The 26,836-nt window shown below is 37.4% G+C and overlaps 2 protein-coding genes and 1 long non-coding RNA gene across 7 annotated transcripts in view; 1 reads left to right on the forward strand and 2 right to left on the reverse strand.

Moving 5' to 3' along the window:
- Nucleotides 1-11,605, reverse strand: part of slc4a2b (solute carrier family 4 member 2b) — a 50,504-nt gene extending 38,899 nt beyond the window's left edge. For 2 of the 3 annotated variants that reach the window (XM_007569079.2, XM_007569078.2), the window contains exons 1-2: nucleotides 11,511-11,605; nucleotides 11,281-11,430 (exon numbers count right to left, since the gene is read on the reverse strand). The gene's annotated coding sequence lies outside the window, so the exon portion shown is untranslated. Of the gene's footprint in view, nucleotides 1-415; nucleotides 643-11,280; nucleotides 11,431-11,510 lie in introns of those variants that run through there. The other variant, XM_016680200.1, reaches the window with a different exon arrangement.
- Nucleotides 11,606-14,094: 2,489 nt separating this feature from the next.
- LOC103149775 (uncharacterized) lies at nucleotides 14,095-26,836 on the forward strand. 2 transcript variants are annotated; one of them, XM_007569083.2, is made up of 17 exons: nucleotides 14,095-14,474; nucleotides 15,150-15,256; nucleotides 15,331-15,470; nucleotides 15,563-15,720; nucleotides 15,811-15,969; nucleotides 16,387-16,840; nucleotides 17,874-17,972; nucleotides 18,604-18,694; nucleotides 18,997-19,220; nucleotides 19,293-19,535; nucleotides 19,603-19,701; nucleotides 20,779-20,972; nucleotides 21,061-21,235; nucleotides 22,128-22,284; nucleotides 22,371-22,524; nucleotides 23,534-23,645; nucleotides 24,738-26,836. In XM_007569083.2, exons 1-17 carry the CDS (start codon nucleotides 14,454-14,456, stop codon nucleotides 24,899-24,901), a joined length of 2,751 nt encoding a protein of 916 aa, XP_007569145.1. In that variant the 5' UTR covers nucleotides 14,095-14,453; the 3' UTR covers nucleotides 24,902-26,836. The 2 variants fall into 2 exon arrangements, with proteins under 2 accessions (XP_007569145.1, XP_007569144.1); XM_007569082.2 differs by having other exon boundaries at nucleotides 14,098-14,474; nucleotides 15,560-15,720.
- Nucleotides 16,677-24,491, reverse strand: LOC103149774 (uncharacterized). 2 transcript variants are annotated; one of them, XR_477503.2, is made up of 3 exons: nucleotides 24,117-24,479; nucleotides 22,145-22,225; nucleotides 16,677-16,764 (listed from the first exon to the last, which is right to left on the reverse strand). It is a non-coding gene; the product is annotated as an uncharacterized LOC103149774 (long non-coding RNA). The 2 variants fall into 2 exon arrangements; XR_001664353.1 differs by lacking the exon at nucleotides 16,677-16,764 and adding an exon at nucleotides 17,982-18,096 and having other exon boundaries at nucleotides 24,117-24,491.

Here is a 26,836-nt window from a genome sequence, read left to right on the forward strand (position 1 = left end):
CTTCAAGATATGCATCATTTAAAACACCAGATTTATCTTTTTAGGTCAATTAGAGAATGTTTTTGCAACTGAAGCTATTTTAGTGGCAGTGTTTTGAGTTTTTTTCCCTAATTTGTGGAGTTTATCAGTACTTGTTTACATTTTCGTCCGATATAAAGCTCCAAGCCCGACTCGTCACTCACCTCAACTCTACTGGATATTAGGAAGTGGGGATAAAAAAAATTAAAAAAATCAGGACAGAAACAAAGTTATGGTTCATTAGGTAAACCCAGAGACAACAGGCACCAGATGAATGATTAATCAAAATTCAAAGATAATCAGAGAACAAGAAGCAGGAGGAATGTGACGCAAGGTCAACTTAAGATAATAGAAATGACTTGGAAACACAAAAACGCATCAATAACAGTATAAATACCTCCGTGTGCTTACTGCATGGAAGCCACCGCAGACATTCTAGTTTATTCTGACCTCTGCTGTGAAAGGAGCTGGTCAGACTGCAGGATGAACGCAAACAAAAAGGGGCAAAATGCAACAGAAATTAAAATATAGGAACAAAAAAGAAAAAAATCCCGTTATTAGTGTGCAGCGTCTCGCCGACCGCGTGCCGTCCGCTGCGCACCGTCAGAGCTACAGGCTGGGACTGATAACGCAGCCTTCCTCCTTGGGATTATGTTTCCTCTTTCAGCCTGCTGACAAGCTGCCATGTGACTCCGTTCAGCACTGAGTCAGAAGCTGCTGCTCAGGCAGACGGAGTCTGATAGGTGTCTGATACACAAGCTGGAGCTGATGGAGGAAATCCAACCCTAATTATTAATTTTTCTCTGTTATTAAACCTCCAAAAAGAGGTTTATTAGCAGCCCGTAAATGTTTGGAACAACCTCAGAACTGTGTATCTATTACAATATGTACTTATTGCTTAACGAAAAAGGGAAGCTAATTTTCCATCTCCATGTTCCTTGGTTAAAACAAATAAAAATGGTGTGTTGAGGACTTTTCAACCAGTAAACTTCTACATACCAGCATCTCCATTGTCATTTCTGCAAATGAAATGTTGGACAAGCTGATAAACGTTGCACTACTACTCCTATTCATTTACAAAATTATATTTAAAATAGGGCCAGGAATACAACACAATAATTTTGAATAATTAGTTGCATAAAATTTGTAACAGAGTAAAGTCTAAATGCATTTAATTGCCACCGTAAATCAGACGGACGAAGATTATAAAATATAATGTCTGTTACTGGTTTTCACAACTGTTGACTATATTTGTTATGTTTTTATGATGTAGATCACTTTGAACTGCCATGTTAATGAAATGCGCTAAATAAATAAACTTGATTGAAATCCGCCAACAGCGACGGAAGACAGAGGCGCTTCGCTTGGCCCATTATTTCAGATTTAAGATTTAAAAAAAAAAGATTAGAAATGTAAGAAAATAAATAAATCACAGATCTGAGCTGATCAAGGCAAAATTAGCCGATTCTGACCTCTGATTGATCGGTTCACCAATTTAAAAGAATAGAGCTGCCAAGACAGGAAGCTATGGAGCAGAGTTTACAAAAAGGTGTGATGTAAGTCACCGTTTCATTTGCATCAGATGAAGCTTGGGATGAGTCTAGAAGACTGGCTTATTGCCGGATGTTACAAAATCATGTGATTGTGACAACATTAGGAAATACTGCAACAATTCAGAGCTTTTTGCCACTTCCGTTTTTGTGTGTCCAACAATCTGCCACTTTTTTTGGGCATTTTAGTTTACATGAGGTGTATACGATGGAGTACTTTAAATTATGATTATAAAATCATAATCTTATATGAGCAGAATAAAGACAATCTTACCAGAGGAACTTTGCAAAATTAGTTGCTTCCTACTAATTTACTAGCTAGTTTGTGTGATTCTTTTGAAATGGAGAGATGTTTTCACAATTGTTTCAGTCTTATTCCCGATCTTTTCACACATCAAATTAAGTACGTTCTATTATTAAAACCAATAATTTCATAAAATGCTCAACATTCCTCTTTTAAATTGTTTTTCTTTCATGTTAAGAGTTCTCAAAATTACTACTACTGCCAATATTACGACTTTATTCTGGTAACATTACGACTTTTCTGATTATTACGACTATTCTCGCGAGGAGTATCTCATTAATACAACTTTATTCTTGTAATACGAGTTTATTCTCGTATTTTGATTTGTCATGCGACCACTTTCTCATTATGTTATTGTATCATTCAAACTCATATTACAACGTTATTCTAGCAATTGGTTTATTCTCTTATTTTGGTTTAGTCGTACAACTATTCTCTTAACACCTATTCAATAAGCTAAAAATTACAATCTGTAAAGTATAAACTCCTAATTTCCTAAAAACTTGGGACACATCTCCAACACTTGATGGATTATACTACAATTCTCTCTCCAGTTCAAACAAGCTCCCAGTGAAAAAGCGTCGACTTGTTAAATTAAAACATAATATAAATTTTTAAAAAGTTACTGAAGCAAATATGTCTTAAGATGGTTGTATTTTAATATGTTTGTCATCAAGCAGAAAAAGGGTTAAAGAATGACTACCATGTCTGGGCGTGAATGACTTAAAGGTTCAAACTCGGATCAGGACATTCATGCACTGATGACCTCTGATCACATGACAGTCATTTTTTAAAACAGTCACTTCATCTATTTATGTTGAAGGAAAAACATTCAGTCTCTTCTGTTAGGTTGCTATTAAAAATAATGTCACATTTATCTAGAATGAAAAACATGATTTAAACAGAAAAAGGGTAAAATAGGGTTCTCTTTTTCATTTGGGAAGTAAATGAAAAAAGATGGACATTCAGGAAATACTGTTTAAATAAAGTATGGTTTAAAAAGGAAAAAAAAAACTTGCCATTGCTTACATTTCATATTTTTAGTGATAAAAGAAAAGATTCAAAAATAAAAAGAAAAAAGCCTTAATATTCCTTAAAAATGTTGAAGTCATTTAAAATTGTTGAAAAGCTCACATGCGAATCATACAGAGCGTTTTAAAGGAAGTACTGGATATATTTTCAGAACAGAAATTACTACATTCTCCTGTCCAGACAAGAAACCAGATCAGGCAGCAAAGGTGAAGCAGACAGGTGACATGATGGTGTGGAATTTATTTTTTTTTTTTTAAGAAACCTAGGGCAACAGGAAGGGTAACAAAAAGCCTTGGTTTAACCACCAACGGGAAATTAACGTTGAAGTCTTAAATGCTCAAAACTTTAAAGACTTTCCCAGAATAATTAATAGTTGATAGAATCAACTAATGTTTTATACATCTACAGAAATATCAGCCAATCACATGTTAGCAAGCCGTTGTATTTAAGAATCTAGCATCAAGTGCGTTTGACAAAACATAAAACAAGGTCTAGAAAGAATCAGCACTGTTACAGAGTCACTGCTAGAGTCTCAAAAGCCACCAGATTAACAGCGTTTTCCAGCGGACAAAGAACAATCCTGTGATCTAAACATTTTCCTTCTCCATGTGCCAAATAATCAAGCTCTGCATTCCACATCAGCTTTTATAAAAGTCGAACGGCCGCAGTAGGAGTCTGTGCGAGACATGATTGTTTGTCCCCAGGGACGTAGGCTCAATGTGGAGTCACATGAATGTCTTGCGGGGGGTGGGAAGAAATGCATTCAAAGCCACAAGCACCTAAAAGCCACAAAGCAGACCTCAAAGTGTGGAGCTCCCCTCAGTCCAAACACTGAGCTCATAATAGCATCATCCACTATGGTCAGCTATTTAAAAAGTTGTGACTTCAGTTTGCATTATTTAATTACTCAACAAATTATACACTTAGTTTATACTAACCAGAATATCATTGTATCTTCTGCAAAGTTTTATGTAGCTTGAAGGTTGTGGAGCCAAATTTTAGAGGGCATGTTGCTGTATTTGATCCAAACCCTTCTACGCATTCCTCCAAACTTACTACTGAAACAAAAAACTAAAATTAAAAGTCTGACTTGAACTTCTAAAGAATAGTTTGCCACTTTTAGTTTTACTGGCTTTTATCTTAAGTGTTAACACATTTTGGAAGGGCTTCCTGGAGCTTCCTGTTATTCTTTCTAAATTCAAACATGGAAGGAAAACCCAAACTTAACAAGCCAAACTGAGGATTGAGAATTAAATGGGGGGGGGAAATGAATGTGGTTCAGCTGAGGACAGACTCGGCCTGGGCAATATGGCTTAAAAATAAAAAATTTCCATACCATAAATTATTTTAAATCTTTTTTTTTCTTCTTTTTCTTAAAATATACATGAACAACATTTTATTTGTCCTCTTTTCTGAACGTTGCCCAACAGTCAGGCTATGAGAATTTGTTTACTTATGAGAATGTAGTCACAATATTAGCAGAATAAAGATGTAATTTTTAAATTACAAGGAAAACGTAATTTTGTTGAGAAAAATAAACTTTCTATTCTTCCAGAATAGAATAGCTCAATAGTGTCAGAGTCCTGCTACTACTAATAATTTGATGCAAATTTTTCAAAACTGAAATATTTGTAGTTAAACTTACACTAAAGTACAACCTCACATGTTAACATTTTAATTATTCTTTGTGTTTTAGTTTGCATATTACGACTTTATTCTTCTAAGAAATATATTTAAAAATTCATAGACTAGTCCTAATATTCCGTCATAGAGTTGATCTAAATTCAAAGTCCAAATAAATGGAAGCTTGTCAAACAAGATGGCAGCTCTGTTTGTGATGACATCACTCAGGACTATAGATACTCAAGGAGTGCATTGATTTAAAAAAAATAAAAAAATAAAAAGTAGAAATTCCAAAAATTACATCTTCAAAAGTCAAAAATTCAATAAATAAAAAAAGAAAATTCAAAACAAATATTTACCACCCAACCCCAAGACAAACCAAACAGAAGAAACCATTGGTGCATTAAAGAAAATAAAATTGGATATTAAAGTAAATGTCCTCTGATCTGTTAATTACCCAAGTCACTTCCCATGTGACCAGATTAGCTGTAGCTTGTTGCACACCTGCTCTCTGGGATTATCTGCATCTTCCGTCCATTTGCCTCTTAGTGTTTTTGGCCTAAAATAACCCAGCAGTTTAAAGTCACCCAGCTCCTACAGACCCTTTCAACACTCAGACGTGTCCAACTCTCTACTCAACGGACGCATCGCCTTCACTCAGGGTTTGGTGGCTCCCCGCTCTTCACCATGACTGTTTTCTATCTCGGAGCCAACACCTGCTCAGTCAGTCTGCGGCCATCTTTATCTCGCCCTTTGTCCTGTCGGGGCGTCGAGCTGCAGCAGCTAAGACAGCACCTGTCATTTGGGAGACGAGGGGATTTAAGCTAGGAATTTCATTATGCAATGAAGCTCTTATTTTACCCTCTTCTACAAAGATGAAAACACAATCAGAAGTCACCATTTAATTAGGATTGCACCATTAGAGGTGTAGGCATTACAATTTTATAAAGACTCAGATTTTGTTTTTTTTAAATTAACCAATTCTGATTCCCCTAGAACTATTTAAAACAATAAAAAACTATTCAACATTTATTATATTCTGAATATCTTCTCATTTTTTCCCCTCAATGTGGCAACTGAGTTATCTTCACTCAGTAATAGCGGCCACACTGAAGAGTGATATTACCGATACCTGTAAGCGTCACATTCACTGATCGGGAAAATTATATTTTTTGTCATTTCCAGTCACCACACTCATTTGTTAAGCTGAAGAAAATAAAAATGTATATAATTTATGGTTACCATTCAAACTTTGAGTTATGAAAGTTATCTTAAGTAATATTTAAAGGGGATGCATTATGCAAAACTCACATTTTGCACATTTTTATGCTTGAATTTTGGTCTCTGCTGCTTCTAAACACTGACCAAGTGCTTTAAAAAAAAAAAAAAAAGTCATTTTTTGGCAATAAGTTAATGTTTTTTTCGTGTCAGGAAAATGAGCAGTTTGTCACATCCGGCAGACTCTGCACTGTTCCCTAGCAACCCCAAACTGTTACCTAGCAACCCAAGCTGAGCTCCGGAACATTTAGTCAGCTAGTTTTACTGCTGTATGTGCTGCTGGAAAAGACAAGTTTTGTTTTTGAGTTACCATCCAGAAACCACTTGCTGCATTTTTGTTGGTTGTGCAGGAGACTCTACTTCTGCTTTTCAAAGATGTAGAATTGTGCATCTGTTGGCAGCCATTTTCACATGCGAGTGTACATGTTGAGTTGGGGGGAGGGGAGTGTGGTCAGCAGCTTATTTGGAGTTAAAGTGACAAGAGGCCCCAAAACATCTCATTCTGAAAAGAGCTCAAAATAGTCCAAACTTAGACTAAGATCATTATCTAAGAATGATTTCATGCCCCCCCCCCCCAAAAAAAAAAAAACATGAACATGTTTTTTATAGCCAATACACCAATCCTAACCTGTTCAGGGAAGCATAATAGGTCATCTTTAGTTTAATGGCTAGTAAACATCATGTCATAAATGCCCTTACTTGACATATTTAACCGTTGTTGCATGGATGAATGCAACTGAGAGACAGCAAAGTCTTCAACAGATTTTTGCCGAGTCATTTCATCAAAACACAGAAAAGCTTGGAGAGAGTTTTGATGGTGCAAAGCAGTCACTGTGGTCAATGAAGCGGGCAAGAAACTAAAGCTTAGTTAATGATCTCCTTCTCGACCCCTAAAAACACAAAGACCAGTACTAATGTCACTTAGATCTCCTGTTTTATGTTGCCCAAGTTGTAAAAAAACAAGTAGAAGGAAAAACAAGTTTGTCCTTCCAGTCCTTTGCTTTAAATTAAGGCAAAGGAACACAGCAGGCAGCTCAAAGATACCGTTTTAAAGAAGGGTTAGGTTATAAAACACCATCCCAAGCTTTGAACATCTTGCAGAAAACGGTTCAATCTGAAAAATGGAAAAAGCCTGACAGAACAGGAGGGGTAGGAAAAGGGATTTCATAAGAAGATTCACTTGCAGATTTCTGAAACTCATGTAGGCACGCAGAAAACAGAAGATCCTCTGGTCTAAGGAGACAAACGTTTTGGCCTTTATGGAAAACACTGCGTGTGCAGAAACACATTCCTCACTACCTCTGCAAAAATTGATAACATACTGATACAATAATTCAGCCATTAGTTTAACTGTTGCAGCAGGACACCAGAATTTAGCCATCATCATATAGATTAAACCATGTTTATGCTAGAATGGCCCAGTCAAAGTCCAGAGAAGGACCTGAAAATTGATGATGGATGTTCTCAAACCAGTCCGAGTGAACTGAAGCAAACAAAATAAATAAACAAATAAAAACATGCATACTTTCTTTTCCACTTCCATCATGTTTACCACATTAAAATACTAATTAAAATTAGAAATTAAACAATTTGCATTCATCCTGATGAATAGATTATTGGAATACTAATCGATTAATTATCAACTAGAGTATGTAGATGCAAAAAAAGGAAATTTACTGGGGGAAAAAGCAGTAATTAATTCAAAACTGTATAAAATATAATTTTAAGATCAAAAAAATCATCTGTAAATATATTTTAGTCAAAACTCCCAGTGAAAAAGTCTAAGCTTCATTTATTTCAAATTTACTAAAGAAATTCTGTTATTGCAATTTAGGCAACAAAATGTTTATTTTCTTCTTTCAATAAATGAATTTGCACCTTTTAATGCATTTCTAATCATTAAAAAAACTGAAGTGGTTAAATGAAATGAAAATTTGTAGAATGTGCCAAAATGTTTATCCAGTTAATTGTCACTAATCATAATTTATGTAAGGGCTGAAACTAATTAAAATTAGTTGTGAAATAACTAAAAAAGGATGTGTTTGTAAATAACGGGATGTTCTCAGCTTACAGCTTTTAAAATAAAATAAAATAAAATAAATAAATAAATAACCCTGGTATGTATGGCAATGAAGCCTCTTCCTCAATGTCACATTTTATGTTCTTCATATTTAGTTCCTCTAAAAGTTTTAAGACCTGCTATCACTTTCTGCCCAATATAGTTTTCACTCAAGGGAAAATAAATACTAAAATACATGAAACAATACCAAATATGTGGATGATCAGAACAGAAAAACTACTGACCTGGTTATTTTTACGCAGGGACAACAACATTATTATGCTTTTAGAAAATCTGTGGGTTTAATCAGCATGAGAGAGAGTGCAGCATCTGTGGGTTTAATCAGCATGAGAGAGAGTGCAGCAGAAGTGGCTGATCAATATGCTTCTTAGCATATTGATCAGCCACTTCTTAAATATCAGCAGTAATCGGATAATGAATCCAAACATCCAGACGAATGCATAACAATCCGACTGTTTCACTGTCATTTGAGCCGTGAACAGAACAGACAAGGAGACAAAAATTTTCATTTTTAGCAGTAATTCAGCACTAATGCTATAATAACGAGGTTTTAAAATACACAACAATGCAAGAAAATTGAGTCAAGACAGTCCGGCCTTTCATTAGGTTCCCCTGAGAGCGCACCCATCGAGCGACAGTTTCAGGGTGTGGCTGCAACAAATTGCAAAAAAGAGTGAGACTTTTCTCTCCGTTGCAGAAACCCCAGACTGGATGCATTCTCACACAAACAAAACAAAGTCCTACTATTTGACCCTAAAGTCTCTGTGATAAAAAGGTCGTTTATATTTTCCCTGGGAGTCAGTTTGAGTGATTATATTCTGGGTTGGAGATACGCAAACCAGCAGCGCTCTGTTTGCAAAAGAATGGGATTTAAATTGAGTAGAGCTCCACAGCTTTAGATAGTAAACAGGACTAAAATAATAGTGTTTAACTTTAAGGCTACATATATTTATAGAAAATTGGAGGCTTTGAGAGTAAAATACACATAAAAAACAGAGAGCCTGGCTTAAAAGAAGAAAAAATGCTTATCAGGCTTTTTCCTCCTTCCTTCTTTTCTGCATGAACAAGCAATTCACAACAGGAATGTGAAGACGTCCTGCTCAACTGTTTGGGTTTTAAGTAGGTGAAACAAAAGCTGATTAATATGTTAAATAAATCTGTGTGTTATACTCAAGAGCCGAGACGGATTCATCAGATAAATTTAAGCACCTCACAATAACAAACAAAAGGAGTCAATTTGAAGTTTTGTCTCATTTTTCAGGGATTTTCAAGGTCATACTGGCTATAACATCACTGAGGTGATATTTAGGGTAAAAATGTTGCAGTAATTCGTTTCAGTTATATTTAACAGCTGCTAGGAAAGATAATCCCTTAATCCGGCATCTCAGCTTGTCCTCAAAGTGAGTAGTCATCTCAGATAACCTGCAGATCATATGCAGATGATAACGGTGAATCAGCAGAAAAGGCACATCCTTCCTCTGTCCCGCCAGATGCCACGTCCTCCCGACGTTTATTATTCCAACGCAAAGCAAAGTGGCTGCAATGGCAAAACTAGGAGGCCAAAAATCACATAAAAACACGCCGAAACTGGACAATAAATCAATCAATAATATATAATTACAAAAGAGACATGATCCGTATCAACAGATTACACATCTGATTGAATATTCAATATATAGAATACGATCTAGAATCGCACAGCATTCTGGGAGATGTAGGCAGAGGAAAGGCTAAGCAAGTGAATTTTTGTTTTTACCAGGATAATAACTCATTTAGATTAAAAACGTATTTTTCCAAACGAGTCCCGGTGAAAAGGCAGCAACAAAATGCTTTAAAAAAATAAAAATAAAGGTGTGAGGATGGAGAGGAAGAATCAGGACAGGCGGTTTGGCAGGAACAGCCACTATTAATTTTAGATATTTAATTTTAAAAAGTGCATTAGTAAGATTTGAAGTTTGCTTTAAGCTACTAACTAATGCTTGATCAAATAATAGAGGTGTGACCAGTTAGCTGTGATTTCTATTGAAAACAGTGTTGCACTCCGTTTCATTTCATTTATTTATTTATTTTTTGTTTTTTTCACAAATGGACCAGAGCAAAAGAACCACTATCAATAGTTTTAACTTCCTTCCACAGTCCAGGCACAATAGAAAATGTATCAACAACTGGCTGCTGCTACCGTTGCATTTATTACACATTATCAGACATCTGTGTTTTTGAAGAAGCTCATATGAAGCGTAATACAAAGTGAAAGTTTCAAAGTACGTAGTTCTAATCCCGCCCAAGAACAGCTGTGATGATTAACAATTCTATATTTGAATTGCATGCCTTCTGAGCAATTCCAGCCATAAGATAATTATAATTTTCTGTGGTTCTACAATTGATTATTGGCATCTAAAATTTTAGATACTCTTTGAATAACATAACTGAGTAATTCTAGCCATATTTTACACCGATTGCACAGAATATTATAAACGTGAAGTAAACGGGAACAGATTTATGATCATATCATCAGCTTTATAAAAATAATGGCTCAAGTCTTATTTTGACAAAAGTGGATGTTTTCCCCCCCAAAACATGTCTTGGAAAGAAAGAGGTGGTAATTTGTTGTTTTTTGGGGGGGGGGTTTAAAAAAGAAAAAGAAAACAATCCCTTGGCAAAAGAAAAATACTTAGGCCATCGTTTTAGGAAGTTGACTATATTTGAATACTTTGTGTTATTTTATGTAAACTCAGTCTAACCACGTTATGTTAGATAATTTGTTGGCAGTTTTTGTTAAAATAAGTAAATAACCAAAATTACCAAGTTATTTAGAGGGAGGGGCTGAGAATATTTTAGGGAGGCTTCAGTCGCTCTAAAATATTCTTAGTGACGTCACTGAGTTTGGCTATGACATAAAATTCGCAGTAAAATATGTCGAAATTTGGATTTGGAATCTAACAAAAGGCGGAAATAAGGAGGGAAATGCGGCATTGCAATTTTGCCAGGCGTCTGACAAGCCCTTTTTAAATTTTCCCCTTCTGTGAGCAGGAGCTTTTATGGTTTTATTGAGATGTCTTCACGTTTTTGGAAACTATTTGTCAGAGCGCTGATATTTCCAAATGGAAACGCTCTTAAATACCAAAGCTGCTCTTGCTCCACTCAGCCATGATGAATGAACGCTGAGTAAACCCTGACCACTCCCCTCTGCTTTATTGAGAAACAAGGGAAACATTAAAGTTTAATTTTATTGCCTCATTAACACGACCCTCGTGGTTGCAGCTGCTGTCAGCTCCCTGCTGCTAACTGCTACCATCACTAAATTCATTACCATCACCGCTAATTAATCCCTCAAAAACTAATTTGACCATCTCCAGAGACTTTGTCCTCTCTCACCCCACCTTTCTTTACATTACCTGTTCAACAAGGCAGAAAACAAAGCCGGTTCATCCGCTGGTGGTGCTGCTGTTGGGGGATTACTCCATGCATGTGTGGCAGTCACTGACTGTCAAGAGGCGAGTCTGTCCAAGGAAAAACGAGCTAACAGTCAGAAGTGGTCGGTAATCCTGAAAAATAACACATTTTTCATTAAGCGACATGCCTAAAAAGCTCAAATTATCACAAAGATTAAGACTTATTTACTTACCGGTGCCTGGCAGCCGTACTCGCCTCAAACTCTGAATTACTCTCAAGTACCGCGTCAAATAAGGGCAAGGAACTCACAGCTACTTCCGGTGGAAAGCTCAAATTAAGATCAAGGAACTCATACCCCACACATCTGCTTTTGCTTTGCTATCAATATTGGGTTTGAAAATAATTTACTAAGCGTAATGAAAACCATACAATAACACAGAAAAATGTAGGGCGCTTTTACAAAGTTTCAAACTACGATCTGTGCATTTATTTTGAAATTCAAACAACCAAGTTCCGGTTTTAGAGAAGTAATTATCGGAAATTGTTGCAGTCGCTGTTCGGCGATCATTTCTGCGCCTGCGTAAAACGATGATTCATATTTTTGAGTAAATGCGTCTTTCCGTTATAATTCCTGTCACCCTCTAAGGTAAATGTCACGGTATAAAAACGAATAACTAGGAAAAAGTTGAATAACATAACATCCGACATAAAAAAAACATATAACAATAAATTAGGATTTAATAAAATAATCAAAAATTTACTGTAACAGACTGGCAGTCTGATTAGCATCATCCTACTTTATCAACAATGCTATTTCAGAACACAGAGTAATTTCCACAGAAAAGTTTAAAAGCAACACAGATATTTATTTTTCTTGTGTATTTCACATTTCCTCTATCACTTTTAGTAATACTGTCTCTCGTTCTAATGTTGCCACTATTCATAAAAAGTTGATTATTAATTACTTATCATAATGAAAGTTTGCTCTTCCGACAAACACATTCAATCTATATTAATCACAAAAACAATAATGTGGTCAAATAAATTAAATAAATTCAAATAAATTAAATTTGACTGAAAGTATTTTTGTTATTGCTACCTATAAAAGTTTATCTTTAGGTTAAGCCAACGTTAAGATAAATTGTCTGTCACCCATGTAAATCATATTACTTTCCACAGTATTGGGTGTAATATTAATTAAATATTATGAGGGTATTTGAATTTGTTTCAGTCTTTGTTAATATAAACTGGATCTTTTGCTTTGTAAAAATCATTGAGATCACATTTGTTGTGATTTGACCATAAACTGAAATTAATTAACAAGTAATCACTTCAGAGTGTCAATATTTCAGACCCTTGTTGACTGCTCAATCATTACTTTTTTTTTAGGAAATTAATCATCACACACCTGGACATCTGCTCCTCATTTTCCCCAATTAGTCATTTAAACATAATTTATCTCTCTTTAATGGTTTTATTTGTAATGGTCTCACCTGTAGTTTTGCTGGGGTTTTTAGTTTTTTTTTTTTTTGTTGTTTCATTCTTTTGTTCTATTATCACATGGAAAAAAAACTGGCACCACAGTGGCCCTCTAGTAATTTTTGTACTAAAAATGAATGACATAAAACATTTACCCTATACATCGAATGTAATCCACTGTGTGATACTGCCACCTGCTGGTGAGTTGTTGCTAATGACTGCAAAAGCGACACCTGTTCAATCTTTTTTGTTTCTTTTTGAATTATCCACTTAAACAAAACTTTTACAATCACGGTCTGATCTTCAAGTACATTTCCAATAAATCAGAACTTATTTCAGAAAAGTGAAACTCATTTATTGTAATAGATGTAACAGCTGAATGGGCCTTGAGTGGGCATTGCTTCACAATCCCCGAAAGGCTGCAGCCATCCATGTTATCTTTCACATTTTTCCTTCCACTAAACTTTCTGTTGCCTGTTGGATGATGTTTTCCTCATGAAAAAATATCTTCACCTTTTCTGAAATCTAAAATATTTCTTATTAGTTTTGTGTAATAGAAGTGTCACGGTTAATTTGACTTACTGAAGCCAATAAAAAGCCCAAGCCTGGTGTAGAAAAATCCCTATTTAAAAAAATTTACAACCCATAACCTGGTGGGGGGCAAACAAAGCCTGGTGGCCCACCAGGCTGATGTATTTTGCATGACTACAACTTTTTAAATATTTTAGACTTATCGAAAGTCATTTTATGTTCTGGTGGGTGAAAATTACTTTCTACTTTTTGTACTTAAGTGGATTTGAAAAAGTAAAAGTAAAGTAAAAAGATTTTTACTTTTACTCAAGTAGAACAGTCCAACCTGTACTTTTGCTAGTTGATAAATCACTTAACGGCTTTGTGCCACAATACATTAAATACTGTTGTTGACCTCTCAGGGCTTCTGGTTCTGGCCTGCTCTGAATCCAGAACCAGAACCAGACATGGAGAAGCAGAATTCAGCTTCTATGCACCGCAAATATGAAAGAAACTTCCAGAATACTGCAAAACTGCTGAAACACTGCGTGCCTTTGAATCGAAACTAAAAACTCTTCAATTAAACATTAATTAACAATTTGATGTGTAACAATGGCACTTGACAAAGTGTAATATTTCAATTGTTCTATGACTTTGTATTTTTCTGTCTTTATGATGTAAAGCATTTTGTAATACCTTATGTGTTATACAAATAAAATTTTATTGATCAATACTTTTACTAGAATATTTTTTTTATGCAAGTATCTGTACTTCTACTTAAGCAGAGAATGTGAGTACTTTTTTGACACCTGCGTCTGTTAAGGTGTACTAAACGAAGCTTTTACTTTCTCTTCATTTGAGTCTCTTCGGGCAAAATATCAGTGTCACGTAAATAAACCTCCACAGGCAGTTCTGGTTGGGGGTTTAAACCTGTCAGTCACCGAGGAAGAAATGAGATTTGTTCTCCGCTGCCTGTTGGAGATGGAATCCCGTCTCTCCGCGGTGTTGATAGGCTGTTTTTCCGTTGATGCTCCGTCAATGTGAAAGCCAGGAGGGGAGGAGGAGAGGAGAGGTCAGCGCGACTAGCAGTGCAGATTCCTCACCAAACAGAAGCAGGGAGTCAGTAAAGTTGATCATAACCACCAGTTTCACTTTGATGCTGGTGCAGCAACCGTGAAATAACGAGATGAGCTCAACTTCTTCACCGGTAAGCTTCCAACAGCCTGTTTACCTTTGACCTGTCAGCTGTCAGCTGTGTAGAAGCGTTAGCATGTTAGCTGCGTTAGCTTATTTGTTAGCTACGATGCTAACGCTGTTTGTTTACACCCTCCATTGTTCCAAATAACAGCAGCAGTCTTAGCTGCAGCTGCTCTCTTGCCTCTTATCCGGTGTTATATATAAACTGTTAACCTTTTATTATGAGTTTCCTTAGTTATACTGACTAAACTAGCGTAGAGTCTCAACTTTATGAACTATTGTTTACTGTGGGGTTTAAAGGTAAATCTGCAGTTAGAAAGCACAGATGGTACGGTTTATGTACTGCTATTTATTTTTTTCTATTTATTGCATGCTGTAATGAATCCGTGTTTCCAGTTTGTAATAATCCAGTTTTAACAAAAAATATATATATAATGGATTAAGAGGGCCATTTTCAAACAGACAAATCTCTGAAAACATACAGCTGATGATTATTATTATGAAAAGTAAAAATTGAAGATGGCGATGATGGAAATAAAAAATAATTGGAAAACATTTATGTACGTTTTTAAATCTCTAAGGGAGAGAGAATTAAAGTTTGTTTTTTATGTTAGTTTTGAATTTGTCACATTGTTCATTGAAGTAAATAAAGTAAAACTTCTGGGTTTCTGATTCTGCGCCGCAGACGATCGGGGAGTTCTTCCTCATCCTCAGTGAAATGGGTTTCACAGAACAACAGATCCAGGCAGCGATGCAGGCGGGACATCTTTCTGTGACAGAAGCCGCTGAATGGTAAATAAACTAAAATAAATTTCAAGTTTTTGAAATGTATCTCAAGCGTCTTACGCATTACCTCTCATTTACAGGCTCTTACAGGGTCAGTATCCACGCCATACGTTGGTTAAGCAGACATCCAAGTCTTCTGAGACAGCACTCTCTGCTTTTAACCCACCCAAAGACGCAGCGAGCAGCTCCACGCTACCTGCTTCTTCTAGCGACAGCAGGGGTAAAATAAAAAACCCAAAAGCTCCTCATCAGATAAAAGTTAATTAGTCTGATTTTATTTGATTTATTCTTTTCTGTTTTCTTTAACAGCAGGTTCCTCTCTAGTCCTTAAGCTGTCCGAGTCGACCTCCCAGTCTCCTGATCCTCCTCCAGTTGAGTCGCGAATCAAACAAGACAAGAGCGACTTCGAGGAGAAAGAAAGACAACGTGTGGCTCAGAAAGTCCTGGCCGAGAAGAAGCAAAAGAAGCAGGTCAGACCAAAGACAACAGACGTGAACATGTGCCGGTTTGTTGGCAGCTTTTGAAGAAAATTTAGTTTTTTGTTTGTTTTGTTTTGCCAGGAGCGCGAGATGGTGTTAAAGCGGATAGCTGAGGATCGGAAAACCTTCCAGGAGAAAAGCCACGGCGGCTCTGGTGCAGACACAGCTCCTCCCAGCAGCGAAGGCCAGAAACTGGGAGGAAAGGTCCAGACTAATGTTGACAACAACTGTATCCTCATGGTTAGTGTTCACTTATAAAGCAGTAGAAGGTGATCAACCTAACATATGAGTAAGCCATCAATTAAAACTGATAACTTACTCAGACGTACTTATGACACATGGTCTGGGTAATCATGTTTTTACATACGTTTTTTCATTATTTTATTTTAAAAAATATTCATTTTGGTGAGCAGAATAGACATGTTTCTGTCTTATAATATATATGTGCAAACATATCCATCAGCCATCTAGTTGAGGCAATTTAATCTAGTTAATGTAACTTGAATAATTTTTATTTAAAAGGTAATGCAACTTAAATCTATCTAGTTGAGGCAACTTGCATCTACTCAATGCAGCTAATCTATGCAATCTAATCTGTCTAACTTAACTTTTAATTAAAAATTTTTTCTCACATATTTATTTTGTGCATTGCTGCAGATCCGGCTTCCCTCCGGTGAATCCATGCGTGAGCGTTTCTCCGCCGACGCGCCTCTGCGCAGCGTCGTGGAGCACATCAGCGGTCGCCACCCTTCCCTGTCCCCCTTTTCCCTCCTCCAGGGTTTCCCCAGAAAACGCTTCGGCGAGGCAGAGCTGGCGTGTTCGCTGCGCTCTCTGGGCCTCACTCCGAATGCCGCTCTCTGCATTCAGACCACGCCACCAGAAACGCCTCAGGACCCGCCGAGCCCGGCAGACCCGCTGCCAGTGCCTCTCAATGAGCCGCTTCCGTGTATTTTTCCACCGCCGCTGCCGCATGTTCCCGTTCCAGAGGAGGCAGAGAGGCAGAATCCAGTGGCGGGTCACCGGCTCCCGGACGATCTGTGGGAGGAGGCTGTGAATTATGCAGGGATACCGAGAGCCATTCCTCCGGTCTCTGGACCTTCACATTTCTGGGGTTAGTACCATACATAAAAAAAACCAGGATGTGAATTTTATGGAAAATGTCTCTAATCCACACTGGGTTAAAATTATAAATATAGGTTCTATTATTTGTACTTCTAGAGGTGCAGAAAAAGAATCGCAATTCTTAGTACCGTTATTGTGAATCGATTAAAAAATTCTCAAAAATAAAATTTGAAATGTGTTTAATTTGTTCATCTTTGTCGCTTCTATCTGCGTATCACATTACGGTCCACTCGCCCACTGTATGTATTGTGAATTCTTTGATATTTATTTTCTGAAGAGAAAGCCAGGCAGCTAAGCTAACCTGCAGCCTGAAGTGACCCAATTCCGATTTTATTTTAGCCGTCATGCGACCTGTATCTGATCTTTTCATTAGTCTGAACAACTCAGAGCCACCTGGATATGAGTTTCTAAATCCGATATGCATCCGATCTTTTCAAATGTGACCTGAATCTGAACGGCCAGGTCACATTCATTCGACTTGAACGTCATTGATCCTCGACAAACGTCACTATTCTGCGCCCTGATACGCGTAAGCGGGAAGAAAAACAACAATTATGGCGACGATAATGAAGATTGAGCTAACAACTTTAAAATTGTAAAATATACTCCACCATTAGCATCCACGTTTATATACACAGTGAGCACTACTTCTTCTTCTTCTTCTTTTTTTTATAACGGTTGGCAAAACACTGCGCACGCTCTGACGCTATTGCGCCCTCTACTGCGCATGCGGGAAACTTTCAGGTCATTTGTCGTTCACACAGGAGATCACATACAAGTCGCATTAATTTGGAAATATGAACGACGACACCAATAAATAAGATTTCACAAAAAAAAAAAAAAAATGAAATTGTGTTGTCAATTACAGTGTTGTCAAATGTAATACTGATGTTGGACATTTAATTCAGAAATAAACTGCTCACCCTGATCAATTTTAGTTTTCAGGATCTTTGGCATGATTTTTTTTTTTTTTTTTACATGAGAGTCACTGGAGTGTGGATTATGTTCCTGCTCTTTGACAGGCCGAGGTCAGCGACTGGTTCCTGGTGACCCAGAGGATCCTGGACTGGAAGCAGATGAGGGACCGGAAGCAGAGGAAGAACCACCACAAATTCCCAACGGTACCGATCCTTCAGATGATTCATTCCTCCCTTTGACCTACGTTCCTCTTACTCCCTTTTCCCGCTTACTTCCTGTTTCCACTATTTATCCAGTGGAAACTTTTTCCTTCTCAGGACCTTGCAGCTGCAGGAACAGAACCACTCCAATTTATTCTCCATGTTGCAAAGATTCACTGCTTTACAGAAGATTTGACTGAAAATTTGGGAACGTGGGTCACATTTGGGAGAGATTAGGATTAGGAAATGTGTTTGTCAGGATTTATTCGCTACTGCAGAGCAGACAGGGAAAAGAAATCCCAGTTCAGATATTTTAGTTTATTTTTAGAAACGACTAATTTAAAATACTGGTTTTGTTCTGTATTTTTTTAACGGCAGATCCATTTAATGTGCTTGAAGTGATTTATAAAGAAAAGCCTGTTAATACTGAGGATAATTTGTAGATTACAGCCAGAGTTGGGTAGTAAATAGTTACTAAAGTAACTTTTTTTGAAAAATGATTGATAATTTGATCAGTTACTCAGTACTTAAGCAGATATTTTACCAAATACCTTTTCACTCAAGTAATTTCTTGGATGGGTCCTTTTTACTTTTGAGTAAAAACAATGTACTAGTTTTTGTGTTCTGTGCTCAGGAATGCCGAGGCTGCCTTTCTTCCCGGAGAACAGGGTGCGTGCAGGATTTGAACCCCGACACTTCTGGCCGGACCAGGGCAATCGCCTCAGGTGGGTCGCCTGACAGGAAGCCACTAAACCGAAGTTTAAATTATAAAATGTAATCATTAAAGACTGCCGCAACCTGATTGAAAGGTTTTAGTATGAGTTTATCTTTACTAAACTGACACTGTCCTCTTTTTCTCTGCTGTTAGCGCTTTGACTGCATATTTAGCGACATTTCAGACAAAAATAATGCCATTGATCAAAATCGGCTTTTTAAAGATTGTAATTGTGATCGGCCAGAAAACCGCAATCGGTGCAGGCCTAAACACGTAGCGATATGTTTTCTGTGCTTCCTCGTGTGTTTCCAGAGACGCTCCAGAGGAGGACCAAGCTGACCCCGAGGATGCAGAGGGTCCAGTTGCGCATGTAGCTGCAGGTCAGGCTGCGGTGGAGCGGCTTCAGAGGGCTGCTCTGCAGGAGGACCACAGCGCCTCCCAGGGACAGCCAACTCCACCTAAAAGACCCTTCAGGACACCAAACGTGCCATCCTTATGTGCCTTGGCCATCCGTGCAACTGTCCACCTCATGACGGGTAGGACGCTGTGAAAGGAAAACACTCCTGAAGTCTGGTTCTCTCTAAGAACGAAGCGTGTCACCCCTGCAGCTCCCAGCATGCAGTACAGCAGCAGCCTGGCGGGCCTGACCCCGGAGTTGGCGGAGCTGCTGCTCAGCCACATGTCCAGAGAGAGGCTGCTCCGCCCGCGCACCCTGGAGCTCTTCTTCGGCTGCCAGTTGCAGAAATTAGTCCTGAACTGCTACCCTTACTCCACCAACGAGCTCCTGCGGCAGCTGCGAGCCTTCACGACGCTGAAGCACCTCAGTCTGGTCAACTCGCCTCTCATCACAGGTAGGAGCTGCAGAAATCTGCCTCAGCTTTACGTTTCTTCCTGATCTCATGAGCCGGTTCTGTCCAGATTCTGGTCTGTCGGTCCTCCCCAGTCTGGTCAAGCTCCAGTCACTCAACCTGGCATCCTGCAGCAAACTGACCAACTCCTGTCTCCAGTACATCACAGGTTAGGATTCTTCCCATAATGCAACTGAGAGCCAGACTTTAAATTGGTTATTATATAAAAGTATCTTTATCCCCTTTTTTCACATTTTGTCTTGTTAGAACCACAAACTTTGATCTTTTATTTGGTTTTTATGGTGAAAACATGGCGCTCTGCTTGACGTCTCAAACACCGTTGGCGCCCATTTTTTTTCTCAGAAAAGCACTGAGGTCTGTTGTGAACTTTGTCGTTAAAGCACCTTATTCAGTTTTATTTCAAGTAGGTGTTTTCAAGGTTTGGAAAATGTTTGACTTCTGTATGAAATCCTTGATAGTCAGACTGCAGGTTTGGTAATAAATTGCAGTCCAATGTCTCTTCATTTGAAAAGCACCATTTACAGTTGAAACAAAAGGATAACAAAAAAGACTAAGATGCATTTTTATTCTCACTGTCTGAAGTTAAATCAGGTAAAATTGATCTTGTCTTAGGTCAGTTAGAATGATTAAAATTCTATTTTCTAAATGCCAGAAAACTCAGGGAAAACATTTTTTTTACTTTGTCCAACCAGTCAGGTGTATAAGGTGTAAGAGACATTTCAAAACAGAAAATGTTATTTCAGTCTAGCTTCCCCTGCTGTAAAATACTATTGCAATATATTATTAATGACAGTAATAAATAATATCATATAATAGTGAATTTAAACTATCTTTTTTAGTTTATTTTTATTGTTTTTAACTCTAAAGTGGTGCTGAAAAGGTTTGAAAACTTACCCTGAACGTGTTTGAATTTTACTGTGGGTAAAGTTGATTAATTACTTATTAGATAACAGAAAGTTGTGAAAAAGAAAAAGTTTAGAGAATCTTACAGTAATTTCACCCATAAAGGTTCTCATGAATTTTAAATTCATCCTGAATTTTAAATGTCCACATCTTGGGCTCCACAGTTAGTGAAGGACTTTACAACAAACACTCAAAAAAACACTGAAGTTTGTGGTTGTAACATGACAGAATGATAACAGGTTGACTAAATATGAACACTTTGGCAGATGTTAAACCTTGGTCCACCAATTATTCCTAATGAAATGTTTATTCTGGTTTGAAGGCTTGAAGAGCCTGTGTGTCCTGTCCCTGGATCAGACCAAAGTGACAGATGCTGGGATGGTTCAGTACCTCCAGTCGGCTCCTTCCTGTCTCTCTCAGCTCAGCCTGAACCAGACAGAGGTGACCGAAGCCACCCTGGCTGTGCTCCCCACTTGCGTACCACAGCTGCGACTCCTCAGCATCAAGCAGACGAAGGCACTTCAGCTTATTTTAACCAAACGCTGTTTGTCTTAAGAGTCTGGTCTGCCATGTTTCTTCATCTTGTTGTGTGTTGGTGTTTCAGGTTAAAGATATTTCAGCTCTAGCAGGGATGTCCAGTTTGCAGACTTTGAATCTGAACGGGACGGGCGTGACTGAGGAATCTCTGGAGAGCATCTCCACCCACCCAACTCTGTCTTCTCTGAGTTTAGGAGGAATCTCCGTGAAAGATGGGAATCATGCCCTCAAGATTATCTCAGGTTTGTAAATTGAAATGTGTGTAAATAAACCAGGGTGTCCTTGTGTCCTTAAAATGTCTTAAATTCATTAGAAAAAATAAGTGGGCCTTAAATATGATAATCACCAGTCTTAAATTTTGTCAAGCGAACGCTTGAGTCGCTTCTTCGTCGTGTTCCTTGACTTAAGGCGGTTGAGGCTACTACCTCCTAATATACCTTTTCTAGTTAGCAAAGGTATATTAGCAGCTATACGTGTAATGTAAACAGAGGGAGGAGAAAAAACTGGCTATCCAATTAGCTAAAAAAAAGTGAACTAGCAAGGTAGCAACCTCATTTTTTGCATCTAATTTGGTTTCAGTGCAAATTTATTACCAGTTGACTGGATTGCTTGTGTTGCTAGCTGCTAACATATCCTTGCTAGCTTGCAAAGGTACATTAAAAGGAATGGAAATGAAGGAAAGAGAAAAACTAGCTGGCTAAATAAAATAGCTAGCTAAAAAATAGGGAGTTAGCAAGTTCACTTTTTTGTGTCCATCATGGTTTAAATGCAAATTTATCTCCAGATGGCTGGATGATGTTCGTCCTCACCTTTGGATCACTTCTGTTTCCAACCCATAAGATGGTAGCTGCTAATATATTCTTGCTACCTAGCAAAAGTATATTAGCAAGAATAATAATACGAAAATAACATTATGACTTCATCGTTGTAACATTACGACTATTTTCTCATTATTTTGACTTTTTCGCAATTTTTTTTAAAGCATGGCCCTAATATAATAATCTTCCTGAAGTCTTAGATTTCATTCAAATGGTCTTAAAAAGTCTAAATTTGATTGAAACCTCAAAACGTGTAAACGGATGATGCGAAGGAAACAAACCAAGCTAAATCTCGATGATTCTCACTTCCCCCCAGGTCTGAAGTTGACTCACCTCACGCTTCCTGGACGCCACACTGTGACCGATGGGGGGCTGGCGTTCCTCTGCCGGCTGACTCTGCTGTCAGAGCTGGACCTGAAGGATTACACACAGGTCACAGACCAAGGAGTCAGCCAGTTAGCCGCCATGACCAGGTCAGTCCAACACCTCAGTCATGTCAGGAAACGCTTGTGGGCGGAACGTCCACACTGATGAGAGTGTCGTGTGCGTTTGTGAACAGGTTGAAGAAGCTGTCTCTGAGCAACACGCAGGTGACGGACGCAGGGCTTCTTTCTCTGCGTGGCCTGCTGGAGCTGCAGGAACTTTGTTTGGACCGAACGGCGGTGACGAGCCGAGGAGTGGCCGAACTCATCACCTGTCTGCCTCAGCTTCAGGTAATTTACCTGATAATATTAGTGGAGCTGCAGGGGTTGACATGAGTTCTGCTGGTGTTGGGTATTATTATTAAAGGTTATACTTAAAAAGATATATCGATTTAAAAATAACTATAATTAAATTTGGATTAAATGCAGAAGTAAGATTAGCATGAAGAGGTAAGATCAAATGTAGAAAACCACATTTGATCTTATTACAACTTTGAACTTCACATTTATGGAAAGTGAAGAGTTTCAAATTACAACAAAAAACTTCAGAAAAAATTATTTAAATGTCAATTTTTTAAAATGAGAAATAAACAGAAATAATTTATTAACTGCAGAATTTATTTATTTGTTTTTCCTTAACATCCCAGTTGTGTTTCTACTGTGTTTTTAAAATCAATTAAAAAAAACTAATACTAGATACAATTATTTGACTTGCTTTGAGAGTTTTAAAATTTCGTTGAATGCATGTGCCTCAATTAAATGTTTAGATTTTAATTTAAAAACTAGACATAATAATTGTATGATTTATTAAATTATTTTTGTGTTCCTGTGCTGAAGCATAATTAAATTTTTTTCAACTTCATCCATCAAACTTACTAGAGATCCCTCTTCAGAGACCCTGACGTCTGATTGGCTGCTTTCACAAACATCCTGATGTCTGATTGGCTGCTTCAAGAAAGTCAAGAAAACTTTAAAAGTTTGCTATGGTCAATATCTCCATTGGAAAGACCAGAAATAACTTAACATAATTCAATTGATTTTAAAAATTGCCATAAACTTCAAGCCTCTATAACTCTAGTTATACAACTCGAGTTTTGGTCTGGAATATTAAAAAAAGCTTATTAAAAAAATTGTAGCTTAACATAGGTATTCTTGACTTATTTTAATTTGAAAATGAACTTCTGGTACACAGTATCTCCTTTAGAAAAGTCCCCGTGACTAACATGACATTTATTTTGAATGTTTGTGTTTATCATGCGAGTCCAGAGCTTTGTTTTGGTTATAATTTCCTGTTTTTTAGGTTTTGGGGTTAGCCAGCACGCATGTGGGGGACTCGGTAGTGAGGAGGGGTCTGATCCACTGTCATCAGCTGGTTAAGATCAACCTCAGCCACACACGGATCACGGACCAAGGTACAGCTAGCTCGTCGTCTTTAAGCTCATCTCTGCTTGGTTGAGTGATAAACTGCTGTATTTTTTACCCTTGCAGTAAAAAACCCCCAAAATACAATCAATAATTAATTGACGCAAAACAATTAATGGTTTATTAGATTAAATTAGTTCAAATCGATTAACTAACAACGTCCCTTAGCCCTTTTTTTTAGTGTTGTAGTTTGGCTGCTATCCAGCAGAGGCCGCCGCTCGTCATCCTTCAGCCCAGCCGTTGATATACAAAAACAAAGATGGCGGAGATATTATCTTTACGGGAAAGAGAATCGGTCCAAGCTGAGTTTACGGATTTTTTTAATTTTTATGTAACAACAGAGAAAAAAATGGTAACATAAGCACTACTTTGAGGGCTGTCTGAATGATATCACTTCGTGGAGTCAGTTTTTAACTTTAAAAGCAAGTAGAGGTGGTACTGCGGTACTTTATCTTTCTTACCTCCATGTCCAGTTGGAAAAAGCTTAAGGTCGTTATTAGCAGGTTTAGCCCACAGATTCTTTTGTTCCCAGTCCTTTGTTGCAATTACAGAGTTTCCTATAATTGTCTCAATAGCGTCTAAAATATTTTTTATTGTATTAGCTGTAACTTCTGACCGGAAGAATCGTTTGCAAACGGAAGCACAGCTGCGACTTTTTTTCCCTTCTTTTTAAACATCTATGTAAGTAATGAGAACAGTGCCATCTAGTGTTTGTTAATAGAAATTGCACTTAAATTTGTCTTAAAATACGGGATAGTTCTCGCATTTTATTCTTTTCAACTTTTCTTTGTCTATTCAGCCAGCTAAGATGTTCCTGTTTTGCTATATTTTTTTTTATAAATTCCTTAAGTTTATTCATGTGAAACCCCCCCACAATTTCTGTTTGTTCGGTCAGTATTTAATACAGATGAGAAAAAAATTGTTAAAATGTATTATTTTTATTTTTTTTTTTAATTAAAAAATTTATTTTATTTAAAAACTTAAATTATGAAAACATTTTGTCATCTAGACAGAATAGGAAACTCAAGTTTTCTATTTATTTATGAACTCATTAATCAATAACGTGCATCCCTGCCCTGCAGGTCTGAAGCACCTGAAAGACATGCGTCTGGCTCAGGTCAACCTGGACGGCACCGGGGTCAGTCTGATGGGCATCGCCAACCTCCTCTCGCTGACCAACATCGGCAGCGTCCGGGCCACCAACACTCGCACTATTCCACTGGACGCCGTCTCAGACGAGGACTGAGGATGCCTCTGCTTGGACGAAACGAACACTGACGAACCTGAGCACGGCTGCCTGCTGCTGGCCTCGGCACCATGCTGCCACCCGGACCAACTGGAAACGGCATTGAGTAAAAACACTCCTCCAAATTGCACTGTCTCAACTCCAGCTAGTGCCGGTAATCTGACAATCGCTGAAACCTTAAAGGAACAGTTCAGGGTTTTACAGAGAAGTTCTGGTTCTGAGCAGCAAATAATGGTCCTGGTGTCTTTATTTGGTCCAAATCCAGACTAGTTTATCCTGGAAGCTGAAGGTAACTGCTCTTCTACAGCTCTGAAACCTTAAAGTTTTTTTATGCTTTTGGGTATAAAGACAAGAATAAAAATTAATTTGAGCAGTTCTTCTTTTTATTTCATAGAAGTTTATGCAGTTGCTCTTTTATGAGCTTCAGATTTTCACTGGATGGGATCATGGGAAATTAAGGTTGTAGGGGGTGCACCACTAATAATCTTCCTGTGTGAAACGCGTACCAGGGTTTCTACCCAGTTTGGAGAATTATGATAGCATTTTCCAGAAAATAAAGGGCATTAAAAGTATTATTTCCAGACTTCATCTCATCACATTGTTTTTATGCCTTTCCTTTTATATATATATTATTTTTTTTATTTTTTGCCCTATTTCCTGTTTTCTTCCATCTCTACTTTTTGACCCTCTTTGTTATGTCCTTCCTTCCTGATTATTTTTTAAAATTCTATATTTAATTCTAGAAATTTCAGCCTAAACTTAATTTTATTTTATACTTTAAAAATAACATAAAAAACTCTGAACTCAGAAAGGTGTGTAGATGTTTCATACAGGAAGCTAATCGGAGAAGTACCGCCTCCTACCTTTTGCCTAAATAAGCAATCAAATAAAAAGGTTCCAACTGATCTGGATTTGAACTAAATTAAGACAAGTTACTTTTTTTCTTTTAAGATATTGCATATATATGTAAGCTTTAAAGAAAAGAAAAAAAGCAGAACCTCAGTCCAAAACTCTGAACTTTTCCTTCTGCTTAATTAATCGGTTTAGGAAGTTTACACTCAGCATATAGTTACTGATTTACACTCTGCAGCATAAAGTCGTAAGACTTGATAAACATTACAGCTTTAACTATGTGAAGGAATGCAGGTCAAGCAGCATGAAAAACAGACTAAGGCAGACTTATTTTAATTTCTATTCCTGTTTTTTTTCTATTAGAATCTTGACGTCAAATGTGGAAATGCAGTGCCTTGCAAAAGTAGAAATCAGATCTTAAACTTGTGTATTTTATTGGGATTCAAAGTCATAAACACACACTAAATAGTGCATTTGTGAAGTTTTAAATCTGGATCTTAATGGAAGAACATGCTTGGGTCAGATAAGCTTAAAATGAAGTGATGGCAGCATCAGCCTGTGGCAACAGGACAGTTGGAGGGAGATAACAGAAAAAAGACTACGAGAGCTACAATGGAATGTCCTAGTCAAAGTCTAGACTTGAATCTAAGAGCTGAAAATCACTCAGATGTGCTCCACTAACAGCTGTGCTGAAGAAGACATAAATCTTAATACAAATAAAAAGGAGGTTGTTACCTCTTCAGTTTACAGACAGTAAGTGTAAATTACTAATATACATTTTGATTAATTCATTGGGTTTCAATACTTTTGCAAGGCATTGTTCAAGAACATTAGTTAATTTTCATTCAATAATAAATTAATCATCCTGGTACAGCATGGCCTCCAGTTTCCTCCTAATGTAATTTATGCCAAGAAATACCAGTCAAGTGTAAATCTTTGGGAATTCAGCCATTTTGATTTTCATAACCAAAACAAACTCGCTTTAAATCTTTTCCTTGTTGCAATAGTTTATTTTCCCTAAAAGGTAATGACTTTGATACAGTCCCTGTAAATGCGTAAAGAATAATAAAGACTTCTCCAATT

Source organism: Poecilia formosa, unplaced genomic scaffold (genome assembly GCF_000485575.1).
Source record: "Poecilia formosa unplaced genomic scaffold, Poecilia_formosa-5.1.2 Scaffold236, whole genome shotgun sequence".
NCBI lineage: Eukaryota > Metazoa > Chordata > Actinopteri > Cyprinodontiformes > Poeciliidae > Poecilia > Poecilia formosa.